This window comes from Heptranchias perlo, chromosome 6 (genome assembly GCF_035084215.1).
Source record: "Heptranchias perlo isolate sHepPer1 chromosome 6, sHepPer1.hap1, whole genome shotgun sequence".
In the NCBI taxonomy this organism is placed as follows: domain Eukaryota; kingdom Metazoa; phylum Chordata; class Chondrichthyes; order Hexanchiformes; family Hexanchidae; genus Heptranchias; species Heptranchias perlo.
The window spans coordinates 50,769,164-50,794,128 of record NC_090330.1 but is presented as its reverse complement, the minus strand read 5'-3'; the positions used below and the strand labels follow the sequence as shown (position 1 = coordinate 50,794,128).

Sequence of the window (24,965 nt, the reverse complement as noted above, 5' to 3'; positions counted from 1 at the left end):
ATTTACTTGCCAGTATTCTTCCCAAGTTGTTTTAATTATGCTGTGACATATAACATTGCTTTGAAGATTAGCAGGTCTCATGTTGCAAAAATTAGAATGCTACTCTTGCCCAGGACTATTTTCATTTCCAGTTTTCTTATTTGCTGCACTTTTGTTCTAATTCATACTAGGGTATGGTCCATGGGTGCTGCCAACCCCCGCTACCTTGCTCATGTCTACTCTTCATTTGTGAGCATAGACCTTGTTAGAAGGCTTTTGAACCATGGAGGATATCACAGCCATGCCTGATCCTGTTCTCACCCAAAGTCCACACACCAATACACTCCAACAGGAGTCACTGGATAACAGTCAGAGACAGAAGCCTTGAGAAATTTTTCCTCTTTCTAGCCCAGATGAGTTGAGACTAATTGTAGCAGTTATTGTTCTGGGTAGGTAAAAGTAAATTGGCACAGACCAGGAGTTGATCCTGGAACCTTTAGGACTGCATGGCTTAATATTACCCTGGACAATGTACCAAGTAGCCCGTGGAGGAAGGTTTGCATTAAATGTGTTTTAATGAATGTTTTCTAACGAGTGCAATGAAAAGTCATTGAGGCTAATTTTCCTGCACTTTGCAATCGGGGGTAGTATTATTTTCCGAACTCAAAGCAGAGGAAAAAGGGGCAAATACTTGTGTCACCGGATTCATGCACGTTTCTGAGGGTTTACCCAACAGAGGCTTTGGTAATAAGATGGGAGTGATGTCATCACACCTCATGTTCCTGGGTCTCTGCTCAAATGCAATGGCATCTATAGTAAGTGGGCCTGACTGCCCCACCCCCTCAGATTAGAGTTTTTGAGAAGGAGCTGGCAGCAAACCTATGGAGGCTCCAGCAAGACTCTTTGTTTTCAGAGACAGCAGGATGTTATCTGGACTCGAGGCTTGCTTGCTTCTGTTTTTGGACAGCAGCCAGAAGGCCTTGATGCCATCTGCTATTACCGATCCCGGCAGCCATTATATTTTCCTCCCCTACTTTTGGATACAAACCCCTCCAAGGAGCATTTCTGTGCTAGGGAGCATCAGAGCCATTATATGCCCTCAACCCACAAATATGGGTAAGATCCAGTCCATTCGGGCAAAGTGCACTTCAGATCTTCCTGGCATGTACTCTAGCAGGGGGGGTAAGGGGAACGGACACTGGACATTATTCTTCAGATAATTCTAATCAAAAGGTTCATGCAAATTGAAACATTGGGAAACTATCATCCCATGAAGTTTTTGAAGCCTGCAAGGTTTAAAAATGTAATCTGGACTGTCTTCTGCTATTTTTGTTTTTATTTTCTACCCCAATGGAAATGGCTTTTCTATGTTGTAATCCTCTTTATCTAAAGAAAAGAAAGAACATGCATTTATATAGCGCCTTCCACTGTGCTTCAAAGTGTTTCACAACCAATGTTCGTGGTACCTTGCACACAGCAAGGTACCACAAACAACAATTAAATAAATGATCAGATTCTGTTTTTGGTAGGATTCGAAGAGGGATAAATGTTGGGCAAGACACTAGGTGAACGCCCCTGCTCCTCTTCAAATAGTCCCATGGGATCTTCTAAACCACCTGAGAGGGCAGATGGATTATGTTTAATGTTTCTTCCGAAAGACTGCACTGACTTGTCAGGCTAGATTAGGTGTTCAAGTCTCTCGAGTTGGGAATGAATCCACATCCTTCTGACTCAGAAGCAGGAGTGCTATCAGCGTGTCAAGGCTGACACCCTACGATTGATACTTGGGCCTGCGACTATGTTCTAAATTGTACCTCTTTCCCATTTCACAGGCAACAAGATTGATTTAGCAGAGAAACGAGAAGTATCCAGAGAAAGGGCTGAAGAATTCTCAGAATCTCAAAATATGCATTACCTGGAAACATCGGCAAAAGAGTCAGACAATGTTGAAAAACTGTTCCTGGACCTTGCATGTCAGTTGATTGGTGAGGCGAAGCAGCACACGCTGGTCAATAATGTAGCATCTCCTTTGCCCGGAGAAGGCAGAAGCATCAGCTACTTGAACTGCTGCAACTTTAATTAGATCTGATGTGATGTGAACACTAGCCATTAAATCGAGCTGACGCTTTGCAGGGGTATTCTGATGGAGAAGAAAATTCCTGCAATTCTTACCTTATTGACCAAAGCTTAAGGGCTTCAGCATGGCAGGTTGATATTTTTTAAAAAAACACACAAACATAGAAAGCTTTTATGCTCCAGATTGTCTAAGTAAAAGTAACTCTACAAGATCTAGAATTATTAAAAGTTTATCATCTGCACAACTTTGCTGTGCTTTGAAGTAGCTCCACCAAATGCTTATTTGATGCACATAATTTGTCATTGTGCTGCTTCTTAAAGAATGAAGGCTGGTATTAATAGTTAACTAGAAAGAGTAACTTAAAATGTAGAAGATGATACAGTATTTGGATTTGCTTTTAACTATTGAAGTCTTGATGGTTCCATGCTTCAAACAATATATTGGTGCTAGATGGGTTTTTATTGAGTAATTTTACATTGAGAAGTAAGGTGGTTAGTATATATGGAAATTGTGCGTTTTTGTTATAAGCACTGCATGTGATCATTAAGCCCCTTTAACTAGCCTTGTGTTAGAAATTTTGCTAACCCCTGTTCTCACCCCCACAAAAAGGATGCTTTTCATCACTTGTGTAGAATTTGTGCAACTAGCTCAGACATTATCTTTTTCGTCTCTGTTCATCTTGCATACATTACTGATTTGAGCCATGTACTGTATTTCACTGAACAGTAACTGTTATGTTCCTATTTTAACTTAAGCCATGAGATTTAGGTCTGCTTCTGTAAATTTTCAGTCCTACTTAAAGATGATCAGGGAAGATTTCTTCTATGCATTATGTGTAGCAAAGTTGTAAATTTATAAAACATTTTATTTAAAAACCATTTACGATTTTGCTACACATAGCAGTCAGACAAAATCTTCCTGATATTTAATTAATTTTCTTCTTCAACTGTTACACATCCTTTCCTGAAAGTGGAGATTCATGCTGGAATACATTTTCCCAGGCGCAATGTTCTCTTGCCCAAGGGAGCCATTAATCATGCATGACTGTAGGCATCAACACGTTATTCCCTCATGGTCTGGTGTCATCACAACTGAGCCCAGTCCTCTACTCTGACATCCACGCATCACATGAACACGGAACAGCGATTCTGGATAGTGATTTAGAGAAAGAATCTTGACTCTCTTTTTGTATTCCTGTCCCCATTCTGCAGGACACTGAGGCCAATAGTGGTCTCTCTACCACTAATTCAGCACAGACTAAGCATTAAAACTGTGACCTTCCTGATTTATATGAATGGATGTGCCACCAGGGCTGCATTTAGCTACTGGTGTTGGTCATGAGGCTGATGCTTAAAGATTAGCCCATTGTAACATATGGAATATAACTTTATGTGGAAATTTGGATAGTGGAAAGCACTGGACCACCATATTTTCCTGCAGGGAATGCTGAAGTCATGGTAATTACCTCCAGCATTTTCAAACGCTGCTGTCTTCAGATGAGCGTAGTAACTGTCAATCACTGAAAAGGCAGGAAAAGCACTTGAAATGAACTACACTCTTTTATTCACCGAACAGGAATTCAAATGAAAGTACTAAGAAGTGTGTGAATTACAGCAACATTACTGGTGTATGTTGAACCATAATTAAAACCTGATCATGGAAACTCATCTATCATACTGTACCTTTTATAGCCTAGTCAATGTAGAATTCCAAATGATTGAACTATTTGCGGCATTTCTATGATCATTATATCTATGTTGTGATAACCAAGTTACATCACCCCATTTAAAGACGACAATGCACCAACTCTAGTAGTGTAATTTCCTATGTGTAGCCCATAAATACTTCCATGTTAGTCATTTCACATGTTCTCTTTCTTGATTTGTTTGCATCTCCAATCCAACAGGAATTTGTCATATTTCTGAATTTCCATTTTATTATTCTTTGATACTTTGTGAAACAGAGCACAGTCTTGGAGAACAGCTTGAAATATTCACATTTTTGTTCACTCAGACTTCCATGTTACTTGGAGGATATATTCGTAAAACAGTTATGGAAAAGCATTAGTATGGCATAAGTAGGGTTGTTTAAGCAAATTGAGTTAATTATAAAGTAGATTTTAACTCAGATGTACAGTTCCTATTTGGAAACATGGAACATTAGAAAATGATCACAGATTATGTTAATATTGCTAAATTATATAGACATTTTAGGTTAAAAAAAATCCCTTTTACGCCTGTACTGTTGTAACTTTTTTATTTTTCCTTTTTTCAGTTTTGTTTCTTCAATCTGGCTGATGTTGTACACTGCTTAATATTATAACATTGTGCACCATTTTTTGCCAATGATTTGATAGAGCTGCACTACATCATTGAGCTCTTCTAATTTCAATCTATTCTATTAGATTAAAAAAATAAAAAGACAGGGCCAGGATTTTCTGCTTCTGCACTCGCCTGTCTGTGATTTTCTGCCCGTTGACAGGCGGAGAAGAAAATTCTAGCCCATAGCAACAATGTACGCAAATGTTACAGAATATAGTATTTTGGGCTATAAAATGTTTGTGTCAGAGGAAGCACATCAGACATGGTGTTATGAATTTCTCATTTGAGTACCCACACAACAGCAAAAGGTTGTTTGTGTGGTATGTAGGTAAGAGAAATTTATGCTGTCATGCCTAATAAATTGCTTGAGGGAGAGCGACATCCTTTTTTTTAAATCACAAAGAATAATCATTTTGAAATGATATCTAAGGGCAGAAATTACTGTTTGAGATGCCATCCTGTGAACAAGCTTGTACCAAACTCTTCCCTGCTCTTCTAACTGGGGTATTAGCCCATTTAATGGTAGGCTTCTGGTCTTTTTACCTTTCTCTAATATAATAAGTTGAAATTTGGAGAGCATTGCAAAATAAAGTGTAACTCTCATCACTGTGCACCATTTTCTGCCAATGTTACGATAATATCACCAGCAACATTTTATACTCAATTGTTGTTTTGGATTTCTTCACCCTTTACATCAAACATAACAGTCTCACGTGGTTGTTAATAGTTTACTCACAAACACTGATCTTTTCTATGTTCTAAACCACTTGCTGCTGTGTTATTTCTGAAGCTTATTAGCTTGTGACGCTGGCAGAAGCTACATTCTTCTTTATTTTTCCTTTACAGTGTAGGTTGAATAGGATGGTGCCATTAAGGACTGAATGTTTTGGGGTTGTGCTTGCCACAGAATTTTGACCTTTAAAATAACCTTTTAAAAATCTAATTAACTTGATACTATCTAGTCATCACAAAATATCTTCTTCAAAAATAAAGCTTTTTGCTATATTTTACACCTAGAATGTGTTATATGAAGGTAAAGGATAGTGTTTTTTTAGTAATCAGTACTCTTTCAGTGTGTGCAGTGCAGCAGCATGTGGTAGCTTGGCAGAGGCCAGTAATGAAGGAACTATTGAAGACACACTTTGATTTCTTCCAAAATTATTGGCAGCTGAAAGTATTCATTAACCTAACAACTCTTTATTTGAATTGATGTCTATGGTAATTTGCTGAAACTGAACCTTGCATTGAGCTGTAATTTGTACCTGTAATAAGATTATTGTTGTACATAGTGCTTTGTGTCTGAGGCTGCTTAACTGCTGTGATACGTAAGCAATGCGCACACCAAGTAGATGAGTTCATGACTCATTTCTGCTTTGTAATTTATGTGAATCTGACTGAGCTGAGACTAGTTCAGAAAACACCAGATCATTATTCACACGCATCTATATGGCAGAAATAGGTTTCTTTGGAACACAATTTATGTCCATTTCCATATGGAAGGTATTCACCCTCTAAAGAGTAAAAGCCCCTTTTTATTAAAGTAAACAATTTTTCCTATCAAGAACCATCACAAAAATGATTTTCTGTAAATAGCATAGGCTGAATGTTGATTCAGAACATAATTTTCAGTATTTTATTAATATTGTCATGTTTTTATCATTGTAATTAATGATGCAGATATGCTATCAGTTCTCAAAGGGCAAATGTTGCCATATTATTCTGTGGGAAAATCCCAAATTATGAAAGAATGGGATAGGGTAGATAGAAGCTGAGGGTAGTAATTGAGGGATCAAGAACAAAGGGCCATAGATACAAGATTAAATGTAAGAGATTTAGAATTGAGGGCAGAAGAAACTTCACACAGTGTTGTGAAGCTGTGGAATTCGCTTCCAGGGTTAGTAGTTGAGGCAGAAACAACATTCAAGATTAGATTGGATAGGTGGATGATGGAAAAGGGGTTGAAAGAATATGGGAACAGGATGGGTAAATGTGAGTAGAACTATTTGCTCACGGAGAAGTAGATGTGGGCACTGGCTGGTTGGGCCGAGTGGCCTGTTTCCGTGTTGTAACTACTATGTATTTCCATGTACTGATACCGTTTGGGGGAAAAAATGACCCAATTATGAAATGAGTTCCTTCAAAAGCAACATTGTTTTTAAAATGTACTTTTAAGAATGTTATCATTTAAAACTTAAAAGGGTTTTCAACTTGTGTTGAATTCCCATGTTAACATTATCAAGTATTATGAGTTGAGAGCATTGAGCTTTGACCTTTTTATACCATTAAAAGGTTTTTCTGGGTGGTAGAATGGATGTATCATTGACTGTCAGCACCAGGTCTAGAATATCTGTACACATTTATGTGACTGTAAAATCTAGTATTTTGACGAAAAGGAAAGCTCCTGAAATTTAGCTCTTTGTTATTTCTTCCCTTTCTCTTAATTTAGGTCTCCTGTGGCACACTCCTTGCTCAACAGGAGGGTGAGGTTGAACAGCCTGTGCCAGTGCTGCTAGGTAACCGGTCACTAAGAGGTGTGATAGGACACCCTGGACCGACTCCCTCCAATTTTCCCTCCCTGTGGGGAATTTGCACTCAGTACCACCTCCAGACAATACAGCTGATGTGTGGACCTTGCTGTCTAGTGAACCATGGGGCAAAACTTGTTTTGTGCACGATGTGTAAAGTCTTTATAATTGGGTTAACAATCTTGTTGCTCATAGAAAATCTCCTCCCCAACCTCTTAACACAAACCGCAATCTATCACTCTATAGCACAGTGAATTGGTTAATGCTTCAATACATGTCACTTAATATTATTTTGAAGATAATATCTGACTTCTAAGATTCCTGATTTTGTTTTAACATTCAAAAGATTAAAGTTGATATTAAATCTGTCACATTCAAAAATACAATCGCTAATTTGACAGTCCAGTCTGATCCTTCATTTAATTTTCATACTGGTTGGATTATAAGGAAAATGCCCACCTGGCACTGAATTGAGACTGCCTACATATTCTCTGTGCTTGAGAGCCAGAACTTTAATTTCATTTATTCGAGATGATTTTAACCTATTTATCAAAGAACCCATTCTCCATTGTTTAGGATTAGTATGCCTATAGGGTATTGTTGGAAAAATGAATATTTTGCTATAAGCATACAAGTATGTTACCTCTTTGCTCATGTGGTCTCATAACTCCTGCAAGGAATCATTGAAAATTTGCACACAAAGGACAGAGTGGAGTAGTTACTTTAGCAATGTAATGGTAAGAACCTTTTTAACATCCGTAACATTAACGTACAGAATCTGTCAGAAAACTATCCTGATATTATCAAACTCTTAAATCACTGCCATTTCTCAAATTCATCTTCAAAGTCTGACTTTCCTCTCTAATGCCCTGGATTAGAGTGCCCATGTGCTACCAAGTTGCCGGTAATATTGCTGTTACTCTATTAAAACTCTGGTTCCTTTTGGATGTTAAGATGCAGGAACCATTCTATTCTAACTTTTTACATTTGTCTGGCACTTCCTCACACATCTATAAATGTTAATTTGTAGGGTATGATATTCTGATTATATAACCTGCTTTATAGGATCTGGTAGGATCATTTTGAAAACCATTGCCCTTTTTAAATAAGGGATAAGCATTTATTCTGTAGACAAGAATTACAATATTTTGAGGTCAGAAGAGGAAGAAAAGACTAATTTTCTGGGTTTTTTTTCACCTTCCCCAATCAAACCAACACTTTTGCTATCCTCCCTCCTCCACTTCCTGTCAAGTTGCCTTATGGGACTGTTGAAAAGGAGTGAGTGGAGGAGAAAATAATTGTTGATTTTTCTCCCTTCTTCTCTATCTCTCCTAACTTTGAATGCTCCATGCCTATTAAATGTTCCATTTCGTGGCTAGTCAAATCCCTTATCCACCCCCATTGTGGGGAAAATAATTTTTTTTTATTAAACCATTTCACCACTGACCATTTGATTTTTGGTAACCCCCAATGTTTTGCAGTAAGAGGCTGTCTTTTTTTTTAACAAAGCAGAAATGTTTATTAGAAAGTATTTTCATGGCAGTGTAATTGCTTCTTATCTTCGGGTTAGTATTGAGACAAAAGTAATAGGGCAAAGCTGTATATAACTGATTTTTTTTTTTAATTGTTCTTTACTTGACAAATGAAAACTGAGGTATCTAGAATGTACAAACTGCACCTGCATGTTGCACTAATATATTCTGGAGACTTGTCTTGTATTGGAACTCTAGTGATTTGCTTTTTCTAAACTGCAGTTCTTCAAAAAAATCATTTTTATACTTCATTTTAAATATGAATTTTTTCCTCTTTTAAATTTCCTATGTTTACGTTGTTAGTTTGAAAAAATAAATTGTTCATTTATCATACATTTGGTTTCCTTCTCCCCTCTTCCACCCCCCCCCCTCCCCCCCCAAACATGGGATAAATGCTGAGACTAATTTTGAAATAGTGCTGTCAACAATTTACATTGCTTAGAAGAATGGAATTCCTTTCTGTTGGACTGTTTTCAAAACCTATAACAACCTGTTCAAACTCTGATCATCATATTCAGCCTTTCAGCAAATAATGGAATTTTTAAAAATGTAACTTTACTTTTGATATTTCACAGATGTCTGTGAATGAAGGTGAGGCTGTTGATCTCTAACTTGAAAATAGGATGCTTAGTGTTTTAAAATGCAGTCTGTACATTAATAAAGGGATGTTCTCTTTCTGAAAGATTATAGTTTAATTAGATTTCACACACTAAATCAACAATAGCACAGATTATGTACCAGTCCAATGCTGCGGTTATACTGCACTTACCAGTACAGTGCTGACACCATATGGGGAGCATGCAGTCCCACTGCTTATTTGTGGTGGAGAGATGGCAAAGCTCCAAACATATGTGTTCAAACACGTATAAAGAATGAAATTTACTGGAGAGATGTATTGCTGATGAATTTTCCATTGATATTAAGAGAACTTCTGATGAGGCATTTGTTCCTTCTCATTCAGAAGATGGAATGTTGTTACGGGCTGTCACTTAAGTTTTTTAAAAAGGGACATTTTGTCGGCTGAGTTATACTACACCAGCCGTTTTCTACTCTTGGCGCCGACTCAACAAAATTCTTGCGGCACTGAAGCTAAAAGTGCAGTGCAACAATGGCACAACTCTAACTGCTGTGCTGACAGTGATTTGGGCACAGGCTTGTAGATCACAGCATTGAGTGTGTTGTAAGAATCTCCAGACTGTGAATAGGTGTAATCTAAGAAATACATGAATGTTTTTCACTTGTGTACTTAATGGTGCTGTTACTTGGAATGAAAGAACTGTCAGTCTGTTAATGATTTAAAAATAGTTTGGTATAAGTAATTTGAACAGAATGTATATCTTGTGTTAAACTGAACAAAATGAATTTTTTTGCCACTCTTGTTGTTGTCTTTTTTTAAAATTGTGATTGTGTGCATCAGCAGTTTGCCTAAGAAATCAAAATCGTATGGTTCATTTATAAAACTATTTTACATTTTGCATTTAACTTTTTTTGTTCACTTTTTATAATTTTTTAATGGAGAACTGTTTAAAGCATTGAGGACCTAACTGGGGGAAGTGCTTGGAGGAGTTACTATGCCTGGCAATACAAGAGAACTGGATTAATTTTTGGAAAAATACATTTTCTGCAGCAGTATGTTGCTGACTATATTTACAGATGGTTAATTATACTCCTTCTGTCTTTATGGTTCAGTGAGTACACTCTGTCAATGAGTGCTGCTATCATTGGCACTCTACTTGGGCAAATAGACTGAAAAAGAACCAAGAGCATGATTATTTTTAAATTTCAAAAATGGATACTGATATTGATGCGATTCTTTCCAAATTTTATTAATTTTTCTCTCCCCTTCTCAAGACATTAGCCCCTTGCTGGGTTATTGTGCAGGTGCCAGTCACCATCTGGCATTGCCAAAGTGGCCCATCTTCATATGAGCCTAGTCACTGGTGGACCGTCAATCACTGGGAACACCACAACCAAGCTCCATACTATCGACGTGCACTTCAGCAGGAGTCACTGGATAGCGATCAGCAGCAGGAACCTTGGTGGATTTTCTGCTCCTTAATTCAAAGATGTTAGTCAATTTTAGCACCTACCCTGGCTGATATCAGCAAATCTAGCGCACACTGGGAATCTGACTTGGAACCTAGCTGGTCTATGTAAACAATCGAGGGGACCCATCTCCTATCTTTTTAATATGTTGGAGTTCATTTGCCATCAAAATTGATACCAAGTTCATTTCTAAAACTAATGAAACATGAAACCAAACTTCAATAGAGTGAGTGGGCCAGCCACAAGGAGAATCTCTTGGATCATATTTCAATCACATTCTGGTAGCTGGTTAGAGAGAGCCAATTTCAGAGACTTGAGTGAGTCATCTACCTGCTCTATTCTTGCACACAGCATTGCCAGCAGCTGCCTTTTTTTTTAAAAAAAAGCAACAAAAAAAATCTTAATCTGCATCCTGTCTGTAATACTTGACTTCCAATTGTCACATTTTAGTCACACTTTTGGTGTCAATTTTTCCCCCATTATAAATTCCTATATTGACATTTAACATGCATTTTTCTATGGTTCTACATTTTTCTGAGCAATCTGTGCCAGCTTGGCCACCATTTTGAATTTTTCAAAAGAACATATTTTTCTCCTAAAGTAAATTTAACCTAAGAAAAGATAATTTTAAAGCTAATATGAATCAATTTTTCAGGATTTTGTGATTTAGTTTTACTATAAATTAATATTTAATGCTCCCTTTTGTAGAATTCCCTCCCAAAATCTCTCTGCCTCTCCTCCTTTAAGACGCTCCTTAAAACCTATCTCTTTTACCAAGCTTTTGGTCACTTGTCCTAATGAGTCCTTCTTTGGATCGGTGTCTTTTTTTTGTCTGATTACTCTCCTGTGAAGCACCTTGGGACGTTTTACTATGTTACTTACTATGTTACTTGCAAGTAGTTGTTCCTTTTACATCATTCTGTTCCCCTGCTGCTGTTTTTGCCAAGTCACATGCATGCTGCTCCTGGGGGTGTCCCCCTATTGTTTAAGGGCAGTATTGGAACTGCTGCTCCTCTTCCCTTCCCTCAGCATTTGTTAAATGGCTACTGTGGCTGCTTATGTGTGATTTAAATGCCCATAATACATTCTCCTGATAGCTGGAATGCAATAGGGAACAGTGGCGCCAATCATGGGGTTAGTCATAGTGAAGGAATGGAGGAATGGGAGGTAGTGGCAGCAAGGGAGAGGTGGGGGGTGCGGACAGCCAAGGGGGCAATGCAGGCCAGACACAGTGGAGCCTGGGAGAATAGAGAATGCAGCCACAGAGGGAGGGAAGTCAGGCAGATGGTGGCAGGGAGGGGGAGATAGTGGTCTGGTGGGGGGGGGGGGGGCTTGTCTAAGATGATGGGGACAGTAGGAGAAGTGGATTAGGAAGGGCAAACCAAGAAGCAAATTTTAGTGGGAACAGCAAGCTGCAGAAGAGATGATGGGACTCTGGCAATAACAGAGAAAGGGTGATGGGTACAAGGGAAGGATCATAATACAGGAACCACAAACTAGGAGATGGAGATTGTGGGGAGGGATTGCAGCATTACTGTAAGAGGCAGGTTAGGATACATGGTGTAAAGGTGTAACTTAAAACGGTCAAAGACATATTCTGAAGGAGTAGTGAAACTGATGGTATATGGTCTGACCACATCCTCCTGCTACTACCTGAAACTTCCCTCGAATGTGAGTCAATCCCTCCAACTGGGACCCCCTATCTGCCTTGGATTCCTGTCTTGATCTTCTACACTTTACCACATTACCGTTTTACCCCTGCCCCCCACCTTCCTGTCATCGTATTATTTGGAGTAAATAATTATTCTAGCTGTCCCCTCAAGCTAACAAGGGAGAATGCATTATGGGCACTTTTTCTCTGTAGTCTTCCTCCTGTTGATTAATACCTGCAAGGCCGATCAAGAAAAAAGGGAAAACATACCCAGAAAATAATCCCATGGTGGGGAGGGGGAGGACTGGGTGAGAGCCCACATCTGTAAATATTATAAAATCACATTTTGAAACTGTAGTTCCAAAGTTTTATGGATAACACACTCCAGAAAATATACCCTTTTCACTTTAGAGCAGGTACAGAACAAATTATCCACTGATATGTTTATCATGCTTAGAATTTATGTAATTTTAATTACCATGGATTTAAAAATAATTCATGATAAACCAAAATATATGCAGTTCATTAGGCAAATACTCTTCTAAAATGGTTTCGTTATCAATAGTTATAATAGGATTAATGAAATTGATTTCGTTTCTGGTGATGCTGTAAAGTTAACTCATTGGTGCAGTTGTGTTTTGTCAAAACTCAATTGCCTGGCATTTGAGATAATTGGGCCATGGAGGACTGAAATTTATTGGATAATGCGTAAATTTTTAGAAATGGAAACAAGTCACACAATGGCTGAAGATGATTGCAAACGCTTCGTCCTTGTCTTTTGCACTCACGTGCTAGACTCCACCATCATTGAAGATGGGGATGTTTACAGAGCCTCCTCCTCCCGTTAGTTCTTAGGAAACATGAAATGGAAAAATAAAAATGAGTGCATCAAGTAGGATTATTACTTCAGGGAATGGCACTGGGAAATAGAAAGTAAATGCAGATGGTTTATTCAACAGAATAGGCTTCCCAGAATGGCAATATTAATAATCATTTTGTTTTGTTTTGTTTTGTTTCCAGGATCTGTGCCAAAAGTTGGAAACTGAGACAGCCAGTAGTCGATCACTTGAGCAGAAACAGAACAGTAAATAACAGACTGTTTCCTGTGGAGTTTAGGACATCTTTTATTTCTTATAATTCAAAATAGAAAAAAATCCTAAACTAATTTTACTTACATGATATTTAAATATTTGGTTGTGACTCAACATTTTTTAAAGTTTTAACATAATTGTTCAACAATGTCCTGCTCTAGTGACACCAACTACACAGTGACCAGCAGTGGCCCATTGGCCTGAGGTTACTTGGTTATAGCAGAAATTGAGCAACAGAGTACAGTGGTGAGGCTTTTCAACTAATTTTTATCTTGGTCTTTTTGGTAGATTTTGTAGGTGACATCCACAGCATTAGAGAATTGGGTGTAGTGCCAGTGAATCAAATCCTATTGTTTAGAAATTGATGCTCTGCATTTCTTGGAACTGATAACCTTGGAAGGTGAGGAGCTTTAAAACTTTTTCCATAATCTCTCAAAATGATCTAAAAATGGTAGAATTCCAAAGCACATTTGATATGATTAAACTAAAATCAGAAAATACACAGCAAGTCAGTCAACAATGAGAAAAGAGAAGTTGTACTTTGGAAGTGTGCCCTTTGTCAGAGCTCAAACTGTCCAATAGTTTCTTCTTTTTGTAATATGATACATGTTCTGATGATGGGTTCTCCACCCAAAATATTAGCATAATTTATAAAAACATAGTAACCCTTTGAGCCTATTCTGCTATTCAATTCGGTCATGGTTGATCTGTACCTCAACTTCATTTACCTGCCTTCGTTCCATATCCCTCAACACCCTTACCTACCTCGCCAGCGACGCCCACATCCCATGAACGAATAACAAAAAATCTTTCGATCTCAGATTTGAAAATTTCAATTGGCCCAGCATGCACAGCCTTCTGATTTCACTCCTAAATGGCCTAGCTAAAATTTTAAGATTATGCCCTCTTGTTCTGGATTTCCCCAACAGAGGAAATAGTTTCTTTGTATCTTCCAGCACAATCTGTAATCTCATGGCCCGGCATATTCCTCACTCTACCATTACCAACAAGCCAGGGAATCAACCCTGGTTCAATGAGGAGTGTAGAAGAGCATGCCAGGAGCAGCACCAAGCGTACTTAAAAATGAGGTGCCAACCCGGTGAAGCAACAACACAGGACTACATGCATGCTAAACAGCGGAAGCAACATGCTATAGACAGAGCTAAGCGATTCCACAACCAACGGATCAGATCAAAGCTCTGCAGTCCTGCCACATCCAGTCGTGAATGGTGGTGGACAATTAAACAACTAACGGGAGGAGGAGGCTCTGTAAACATCCCCATCTTCAATGATGGTGGAGTCTAGCACGTGAGTGCAAAAGACAAGGACGAAGCGTTTGCAATCATCTTCAGCCAGAAGTGCTGAGTGGATGATCCATCTCTGCCTCCTCCCGATATCTTCACCATCACAGAAGCCAGTCTTCAGCCAATTCGATTCACTCCACGTGATATCAAGAAACGGCTGCGTGCACTGGATACAGCAAAGGCTATGGGCCCCGACAACGTCCCGGCAGTAGTGTTGAAGACTTGTGCTCCAGAACTAGCTGTGCCTCTAGCCAAACTGTTCCAGTACAGCTACAACACTGGCATCTACCTGACAATGTGGAAAATTACCCAGGTATGTCCTGTCCACAAAAAGCAGGACAAATCCAATCCGGCCAATTACCGTCCCATCAGTCTACTCTCAATCATCAGCAAGGTGATGGAAGGTGTCATCGACAGTGCTATCAAGCGGCACTTACTCACCAATAACCTGCTCACCGATGCTCAGTTTGGGTTCCGCCAGGACCACTCAGCTCCAGACCTCATTGCAGCCTTGGTCCAAACATGGACAACAGAGCTGAATTCCAGAGGTGAGGTGAGAGTGACTGCCCTTGACATCAAGGCAGCATTTGACCGAGTGTGGCACCAAGGAGCCCTAGTAAAATTGAAGTCAGTGGGAATCGGGGAAAACTCTCCAGTGGCTGGAGTCATACCTCGCACAAAGGAAAATGGTAGGGTTTGTTGGAGGCCAATCATCTCAGCCTCAGGACATTGCTGCAGGAGTTCCTCAAGGCAGCGTCCAAGGCCCAACCATCTTCAGTTGCTTCATCAATAACCTTCCCTCCATCATAAGGTCAGAAATGGGGATGTTCGCTGCTGATTGCACAGTGTTCAGTTCCATTCGCAACCCCTTAGATAATGAAGCAATCTGTGCCCGCATGCAGCAAGACCTGGACAACATTCAGACTTGGGCTGATAAGTGGCAAGTAACATTCGCTCCAGCCAAGGAAAAGTCTAACCACCTCCCCTTGACATTCAATGGCATCACTATCGCTGAATCCCCCACCATCAAAATTCTGGGGGTCACAATTGACCAGAAACTTAACTGGACCATTCATATAAATACTGTGGCTAAAAGAGCAGGTCAGAGGCTGGGTATTCTGCGGCGAGTGACTCACCATCTGACTCCCCAAAGCCTTTCCGCCTCTACAAGGCACATGTCAGGAGTGTGATGGAATACTCTCCACTTGCCTGGATGAGTGCAGCTCCAACAACACTCAAGAAGCTCAACACCATCCAGGACAAAGCAGCCTGCTTGATTGGCACCCCATCCACCACCCTAAACATTCAATCCCTTCACCACTGGTGCACCGTGGCTGCAGTGTGTACCATCCACAGCAACTCGCCAAGGCTTCTTTGACAGCACCTCCCAAACCCGCGACCTCTACCACATAGAAGGACAAGGGCAGCAGGCACATGGGAACAACACCACCTGCACATTCCCCTCCAAGTCACACACCATCCCGACTTGGAAATATATCGTCGTTCCTTCATCGTCACTGGGTCAAAATCCTGGAACTCCCTACCTTCACCACACGGACTACTGCGGTTCAAGAAGACGGCTCACCACCACCTTCTCGAGGGCAATTAGGGATGGGCAATAAATGCTGGCCTTGACAGTGACGCCCACATCCCATGAACGAATAAAAAAACCCTATCGATCCCTTAATCATTTTAAATACCTCAATTAGATCACCCCTCAACCTTCTAAAAGCAAGAGAATACAAGCCAAGTTTATGCAACCTGTCCTCATAATTTAACCCTTTAAGCCCTGGCATCATTGTGGTGAATCTGCGATGCACCCCTTTCAAGGCCAGTATATCTTTCCTGAGGCTTGGTGCCCAAAACTGAATGCAGTACGTCATTGGGGTCTGACTGTTGAAGTCCAATCCCTTTGAGATAGGAACATACAAACAATGATGGACAGGAAAAGACCCTTTGGTCCATCCAGCCTGTCGCACACAATCATGATACCTTGTGTATCACAATATATACACTCCCACCCCACACCATGTGATCTCCTGAGAGAGGTAAAAAAAGATAAAAACCCAGGTCAATTTGGTGGAAAAAAGTCTGGGAAATTCCTCTTTACCCCCCCCCCCCCCACCCCCACCTTTGATGATCAAAACTAGTTCAGGAGATCACTCTGGGCCTGATAATTCTATGTATTACATTACCTACCTTTTGTAAAAGGTGATCTCCACCCCAGCCAGAAACAAGTCCAGTTCTTGCTTGAAAGAATTCAGCGAATCGGTGTTCACCGCACGAGCCAGCTGCCTGTTCCAGAGGTCCACTATTCTCTGGGAAAAGAACCATCTCCTGACATCTAACCTAGATCTGGCCTTATACAACTTAAAATTGTGACCCCTGGTCCTCCCTAACATATTTACTTGGAACAAACTGTCAACTGGAACACAATCATTCCTTTCCTCATCTTACAAGCCTTGATCAGATCACCCCTAAGCCTATGCTTCTCTAAAATGTAGAGTCCCATCTCTTTTAGCCAATGTGATAACTAAGATGCTTTAAACTGGGAATTAGTTTAGTGGCCCTCCTCTGTGCCCTTTCCAAAGCCTCAATATCACCCACCATGTGAGGAGACCAAAACTGGACACAGTATTCCAACTGAGGCATGTACAAGGACAAAATAGTATGCTTTGTCTTATAGTCAATTGTCCCATAAATGCACCCCAACATCCTATTTGCTCTAGCTATCACTTCACTGCATTGCTCATAAACCTTTAGAGACCGATACACTAGAACTCCCAGATCAATTTCTTTCTCCGCCCGCTTTAATGCTTTTCCCTAACGGGTGTATGTATGTTGAGCATTTGTCCTGCTCAGATGCATAACACTGCACTTTTCCAAATTAAACGTCATTTGCAGTCACGAGCCAAGTCCCCCAACACATCAAGATCCACCTGAAGCAGTCGAGCATCATCTACATTCCTGACACTGGGACAGATCTTAGTATCATCTGCAAATTTGCAGATTGTACCCCTAACACATACATCTAGATCGTTAATAAAAATAGTAAAGACCAATGGTCCCAACACTGATCCCTGTCTGGTCTCCAGACAGATCCAAATCCATCTATAATGGCCAACATTCCATTCACCTTTTTGTACTTGTACACTAGCTTTTAGTGATTTGTGTGCATGGACACCTAAATCCCTTTGCTCCTCCACAGCTCCTAGAATTTCACCATTAAGAAAATATTCCAATTTTTCTTTCTCAGATCCAAAGTGGATGACCTCACACTTCCCCAAATTGAACTCCATCTGCCATATTGTTGCCCTCTCATTTTTGTATCTATATCCCTTTGTAACATCCTGCTCCCATCTACACAACTTACTGTGCTTCCTCAGTGTCAACTGCAAACTTGGATATACAACTCTCTTTTCCTTCTCAAGTCATATATATTTATTAAATAAAACCATCAGCTGCTGGAGATTTCTTTATTTTAAGTTCTATTATTTTCTCTAATACCATTTTTTAAACTTAGTTTCCCTGTACTGCTGTTATTTTGTTCTCTACCTGCATTGTGAAAATAGATACAAAGTACTCATTTAACAAGTCTACATTTCCTTATTATAGTCGCGCCTGCATCCGTCTTTACTGAGCCTAAATTTCTCTTTACCACTTTCTTAATGTATTTATAAAAATTTATGCTGTTAGCTTTGATTTCCAATGCAAGTTTTTCCTTTTTACACCTCATCACTTCCTTTGTATCCCTTTGTTGCTTTTTATAACTTTCCCAGACTGCTGGATTTCCACTTTTCCTTGCATTGTATAAGCCTTTTCTTATGGCTTAATATTCTTTTCAGATGCTGACAGGTCTGTTGTTTATTTCTATCGCTTTTTGTTTTTATTTGTAATAAATGGCATGCTATATTCACCTGTCAACCCTGTCCCCCACATTTTAAATTATTCTTATTTGCAAATTCGTTCATGTCCTCACCTTACCCTGCCTCTGTAGCCTCGTCCAGTCCTAAATCTAGCCAGTGTCCTTCCAGCTTTGGCCTTCTTTGTATCTTTCTACGCCATCATCTGTGGCAGAGCCTTCATCACTCTTGGTTTTCATCCCTGAAACTCCCTCCCTTAACCCGTCCACTTTGCTATTTCTTCCCTCACCTATAAAAGCCTCCTCCAAACCTTTTTGACTCTGTTTTTGGTCACCACTCTCTCCTGCTACTACTTGCTGTATGTTTCTTCTCTCTGGAGAGTTTACTATGCTGCAGGTGCTAAATCAGTGCAAGTGTTGTTTTCAACTGCCATGTTGAGTCCAGTCTTAATTTTATTTTTGATAAACTGAACATACAGTACAGGATGAAGATTAAGTACAAAGCATAGCTAGTGGTGACAGGATTTCTTACAAAACTAAGACCTACACATCATTACTCTTCAAGTCTAGAACATTGCTTCAAATGTATCTCATCACATCTTACAGAAATATTGTAATTTTAAAAAACTTTTCTCAATTGATCATTGATCTGTGATGACTTAACTGCATTCGTGCATATTAAAAGAAATTAGGGAATAGATAGCAGAAGCACTATTACAAACATATAAAAATTCATTAGAAAAGGGAATAGTGCCAGTGGACTGCAGAAAGCTAATGTGATTCCTATATTTAAAAAGGGGGATAGAACCAGTCCAGGGAACTATAGATCAATTAGTTTAACATTGGTGGTAGGAAAGATAATGGAATCCTTACTCAAAGATATAATAGAAAAACATCTAGAAACCGAAAATATAATAAAGAATAGTCAGCATGGATTTCAATGGGAAGGTCATGCTTGACCAACCTTATTGAAGTCTTCGAAGAAGTACCAGAAAGGGTAGACGTGGGTAATGTAGTAGATGTAATATATTTGGATTTTCAAAAGGCCTTCGGTAAGGTGCCGCATAGTAGACTCATGACTAAGATCAGAGCATGTGGAATCAAGAGACAAGTAGCAGACTGGATAACAAGCTGGCTACAAAACAAAAAACAGAGAGTAGGGGTTAAAGGTAGTTACTCAGACTGGCAAAAGGTGGGAAGTGGTATTCCACAAGGAATGGTGCTGGGACCACTGTTGTTCATCATTTACATAAACGATTTGGACTCGGGAATCAGAAGTACAATTTCAAAATTTGTGGACTACACCAAATTTAGGGGTATAGTTAATAATGAGGACTGCGGCACAATACAGGAAGACATTAATAAACTTGCAGATTGGACTTGTATTGGGAAATGAATTTCAATATAGACAAGTGTGAGGTATTACATTTTGGTAGGAAGAATAAAGGGGCCACATACTGCTTGGATAATAAGAGTCTAAATGGGGTAGAGGAGCAGAGTGCGGGCAGGTACACAAATCACTAAAAGTAGTGACGCAAGTTAATAAGGCCATAAAAAAAGCAAACCTCGCACCGGGGTTCATTTCTAGAGGGATAGAATTGAAAGGCAGAGAAGTTATGTTAAACTTGTATATAACCTTGGTTAGACCACACTTGGAGTACTGTGAACATTTCTGGTCTCCATATTAGAAAAATGGTATAGAGGCACTGGAGAAGGTGCAAAAAAGATTTACTAGGATGATATCAGAACTGAGAGGTTATACCTATCAGGAAAGGATGAACAGGCTGGGGCTCTTTTCTCTAGAAAAGAGAAGGCTGAGGGGTGACCTGATAGAAGTCTTTAAGATAGGGTAGACATAGAGAAGATGTTTTCACTTGCGGGGGAGACCAGAACTAGGGAGATAAATATAAGAGAGTCACTAATAAATCCAATAGGGAATTCAGGAGAAACTTCTTTATCCAGAGAGTGGTTAGAATGTGGAACTCGCTACCTCAAGGTGTAGTTGAGGCAACTAGCATAGATGCATGTAAAGGGAAGCTAGATAAACACGAGGGAAAAAGGAATAGAAGGATATGCTGATAGGGTTAGTTGAAGTAGGGAGGGAGGAGGCTCATGTGGAGCATAAACACCGGCATGGACCTGTTGGGCCAAATGGCCTGTTTTTGTGCTATACATTCTATGTATTTCTATGTAACTGATCTGCGCTGGATGAGCAGTTGAGGTGTTACAATGGGCCCTAACCCCCTGGGCTGGGGGAAATAATAGCTGTGGTTTCAGCTCCTGATTGCTGTCAAGTAACCCTTGGTGGAAAGTGTTTATGTGGATGTCAGTGAGGACAGTTGTGATCCCCTCCCTGGTGAATAGCCTGCCAGCATTCACGACTTAGGGCCTCACATGAAAATGGAAGAACCAGAGAGCTGCTGGTGGGACCATATCCCAGCACAAGTCAGAGCTTCCAGGAGGAGGATAGAAAATTGGAGAATAGATATTTTCTCAGTAATAATATTATACACTAGCATTAAAGGACAGTTGGAAATTCACACAGGACAAGTTCCCAATGGGGACCTGGTTAGACCGCTGAAGGGAAGAGTTCCTAGTTCCCCCACGTGTCCAAATAATCATGGCGGGAACATATCCATTGATCAGAAATTCTTGCTAACCATGTACAAAATTAAATTGTTGTCTAGCATTATAAGATTGTGTAATAAAGCAGGTAAAGAGTTGAGAAGTTCAGGTGAGATCAAACTGTGTAAACAAAACTTGTTTGGTTTATAAATCTCATCTGAATCCAGAGAGTGTGCTGTGACCTTCCGAAACTGTTTAAATAGAAACATTTTTTTTAGTATTTGGGTCGAATATATAACTCTTAGTTTGTATGGTTTAATTTTAACAGTGAAATTCATGTATACTATTACTATTGTTAGTAGTTTCTGATTGGTATTTTTCTTCTGATTTATTTTTGTTCAAGAAAAAAAATATTTTGTAAAGCCACTATAGTTTTGTCACAAGGTATTTACATAATCATCAGTATAGTTGTCCACATACGGGGGACAATGCCACTTAAGGGTGAAGATAATTTTAGTACAGTTCTTGGGATTAACTTGATGACAGTCATTGTGCTGTTAACTTCCTGCAGTTGCCTCCTTTTCCTTTCTTGGGGTGTGGTCTGAGTGTCTGTTGTGAGATGAGGGTAGGGGCTTGTGTTGTGTAGGTCTCCATGATTCATTTGGAGGTAATGATACACGTCATGCTGGGTGAGGTGGAGCTTGTCTGCTAGTAGTTGGAAGGGTATAATTTGGTCCTTGTGGAGGAGCTGGCGTTGCCAGGTAGCATCTTTGCTGCCACTGGTTTTGAACTGTGAAATTTATTTTTATTTTAAAATCATAAGCACCAACATGCAGTGAAATTAAGTGTGAGAAAGTAATTTGCGGCAGGGAGAAGAACCTATTGGGGCACATATTCTTACAAGTGGGTATTGCCCGATCATAAAAACTCGACATTGATCTGTCAACTGGCTAGAACGATCCAACACTGCTGTTTTTGTTTGTGATGTGGAGATGCCGGTGATGGACTGGGGTTGACAATTGTAAACAATTTTACAACACCAAGTTATAGTCCAACAAATTTATTTTAAATTCCACAAGCTTTCGGAGGCTTCCTCCTTCGTCAGATGAACGGTGTGGAAATCCGGTGTGATTTCCACACCGTTCACCTGACGAAGGAGGAAGCCTCCGAAAGCTTGTGGAATTTAAAATAAACTTGTTTTTGTTTGTGATCAGCTAATAGGAGCTGCCTTATATGTGGTGAGATAGAAAGGTCTCAGTTGTGCTGGATCTAGTCATTAAGCCACAGAACCAGGAATTAGGTATCATTTACTAAATCCCAGTACTACATGCCAGTTTTATACTTTTATCCTCTTTAATTACCTCTGGAGTCCCCCAAGGACTCCTCCTATTTCACATCTACATGCTGCCCCTCGGTGACATAATCTGAAAACACGTCAGGTTCCACATGTATGCTGACGACACCCAGCTCTAACTCACCACCACCTCTCTTGACCCTTCCACTATCTCTGATTTGTCACATTGCTTGCCTGACATCCAGTACTGGATGAGCAAAAATTTCCTCCAACTAAATATTGGGAAGACCAAAGCCACTGTCTTCGGTCCCCGCCACAAACTCTGTTCCCTAGCCACCGATTCCGTCCCACTCCCTGGCCACTGTCCGAGGCTGAACCAGACCATTTGCAACCTTGCCGTCCTATATGACCCTGAGATAAGCTTCCGACCACATATGCGCTCCATCACCAAGACTGCCTACTTTCACCTCCGTAACATCGTGTGTCTTCGGCCCACCTCTGCTCATCTGCTGCTGAAACCCTCATCCATGCCTTTGTTCCCTCTAGACTTGACTATTCCAAGGCTAGCTGGCCTCCCATCTTCCACCCTCCATAAACTTGAGCTCATCCAAAACTCTGCTGCCCGTATCCTATCTTGCACCCAGTCCCGTTCACTCATCACCCCTTGCTTACTGACCTACATTGGCTCCCGGTCCGGGAACGCCTCGATTATAAATTCTCATTCTTGTTTTCAAATCTCTCCATGGCCTCACCCCTCCCTATTTCTGTAACCTCCTCCAGCCCTACAACCCACCAAGATCTCTGTGCTCCTCCAATTCTTGCCTCTTGCGCTTCCCCAATTTTAATTGCTCCACCATTGACAGTTGTGCCTTCAGCTGCATAGCCCCTAAGCTCTGGAATTCCTTCACTAAACCTCTCTCTCCACCTTTAAGATGCTCTTTAAAACCTACCTCTTTGACCAAGCTTTTGGTCACCTGTCCCAATATCTCCTTATGTGGCTCGGTGTCAAATTTTGTTGGATTATTGCTCGTGAAGCGCCTTGGAACATTATACTACGTTGAAGGTGCTATATAAATGCAAATTGTTGTTGTTAATTATGATTCTTCATATGTTTCTGCTGCCACCTTGTGGGAAATACTTAAACACGTTTTATGGAAAAACTAATTCCACATACCTCCTAGTACAAGCATCAGTAACTTCCAAAATTAGTGACAGAAATTTGAGTTCTGCATGCGATATAAAATTAATCACTCTAGTTAATCAAGTTTTAAAAAAAATTAATCCAGCAATGATGAAGGAATGGTGATATATGTCCAATTCAGGACGGTGTGTGACTTGGAGAGGAACATAAGGTTTTGCTGTTCCCATGCACCTGCTGCCCTTGACCTTCTAGGTGGTGGTCACAGGTCACGGATACTGCTGAAGAAGTCTTGGCAAGTTGCTGCAGTGTATCCTGCACATGGAACACACTACAGCCACTGTACGCCTGTGGTGGAGGTTTAGACTAGTGGATGAGGTGTGGATCAAGTGGACTGCTTTGTCTTAAATGGTGTTGAGCTCCTTGAATATTGTTGCAACTGCATCCATCCAGGCAAATGAAGAGTATTCCATCACACTCCTGTCTTGTGCTTTGTAGGTGGTAGAATGGCTTTGGGGAGTCAGGAGGTGAGCCACCTGCTGAAAAATACCCAGCCTCTGAACTGCTCCAGTATCCACAGCGTTTATGTGGATGATCCAGCTAAGTTTCAGGTCAATGGTGATGGAGATGGTCATTGCCTTGCACTTGCATGGCGCAAATGTTACCTGCCACATATCAGCCCTCTAAAATATAGAGCCCCAGCTCTTTGAGCCTATCTTTGTAACATGCTTTAAATCGGGGAATTAATCTTGTGGCGCTCCTCTGCACCCTTTCTAAAGCCTCAATATCACCCATCATGTGAGGAGACGAAGACTGAACACAGTATTGGGTGATCGTTCTGCTGAACACCTCCGTTCAGTCCGCAAGCATGACCCTGAGCTTCCGGTTGCTTGCTATTTTAATTCTCCATCCTACTTCCGCTCTGATCTCTCTGTCCTCAGCCTCCTACACTGTTCCAATGAAGCTCAAGGAACAGCACCTCATCTTTCGATTGGGCACTTTACAACATTCCAGACTCAACACTGATTTCAATAAGTTCAGATCATAATCACTGTTCCCAATTTTTCGGACAGCAGGTGCTGGTAATGGTTCTGTTGTTGCATTTACACCTCTTCCAGACCCATCTTTTGTTTCTTTACTTGTCCCATTACCACCCCCTTTGCCTTGCACCATCATCCCTTTTGTCATGTAATCACTCCTGCCCTCAACCCAACATCGACCTTCCTGTTTGTTCTCCCCTCCCCCCCCCCTTTCCCCTGGCTCTGTAATTGCTTAAAAACTGTTAAATCTTTACTTCTTCCAGTTCTGACAAAAGGTCATCGACTTGAAACATTAACTCTTTCTTTCTCCACAGATGCTGCCTGACCTGCTGAGTATTTCCAGCATTTTCTGTTTTTATTACAGTATTCTGAGGCCTAAGGTCTAGTACAAGGACAAAATGCTTTGCTTTATAGTGAGTTGTCCTGTAAATACACCCTGGCCCCCTATTTGCTTTAGCTATAGCTCCTCGGCATTGGTCATGGACCTTTAGAGATTGATGCACTAAAACACCCAGATCTCTCTCCTTTACTGCTGGCTTT

The 24,965-nt window shown here is 40.4% G+C and overlaps 1 protein-coding gene across 1 annotated transcript in view; it reads left to right on the top strand.

Moving 5' to 3' along the window:
- rab30 (RAB30, member RAS oncogene family) overlaps nt 1–9,808 on the top strand; it is an 86,468-nt gene extending 76,660 nt beyond the window's left edge. The window contains exon 5 of the mRNA XM_067986266.1: nt 1,812–9,808. Within this exon, the coding sequence (XP_067842367.1) occupies nt 1,812–2,062 (251 nt within the window). The 3' untranslated portion in view covers nt 2,063–9,808. The remainder of the gene's footprint in view (nt 1–1,811) is intronic.
- Nucleotides 9,809–24,965: the final 15,157 nt, after the last annotated feature.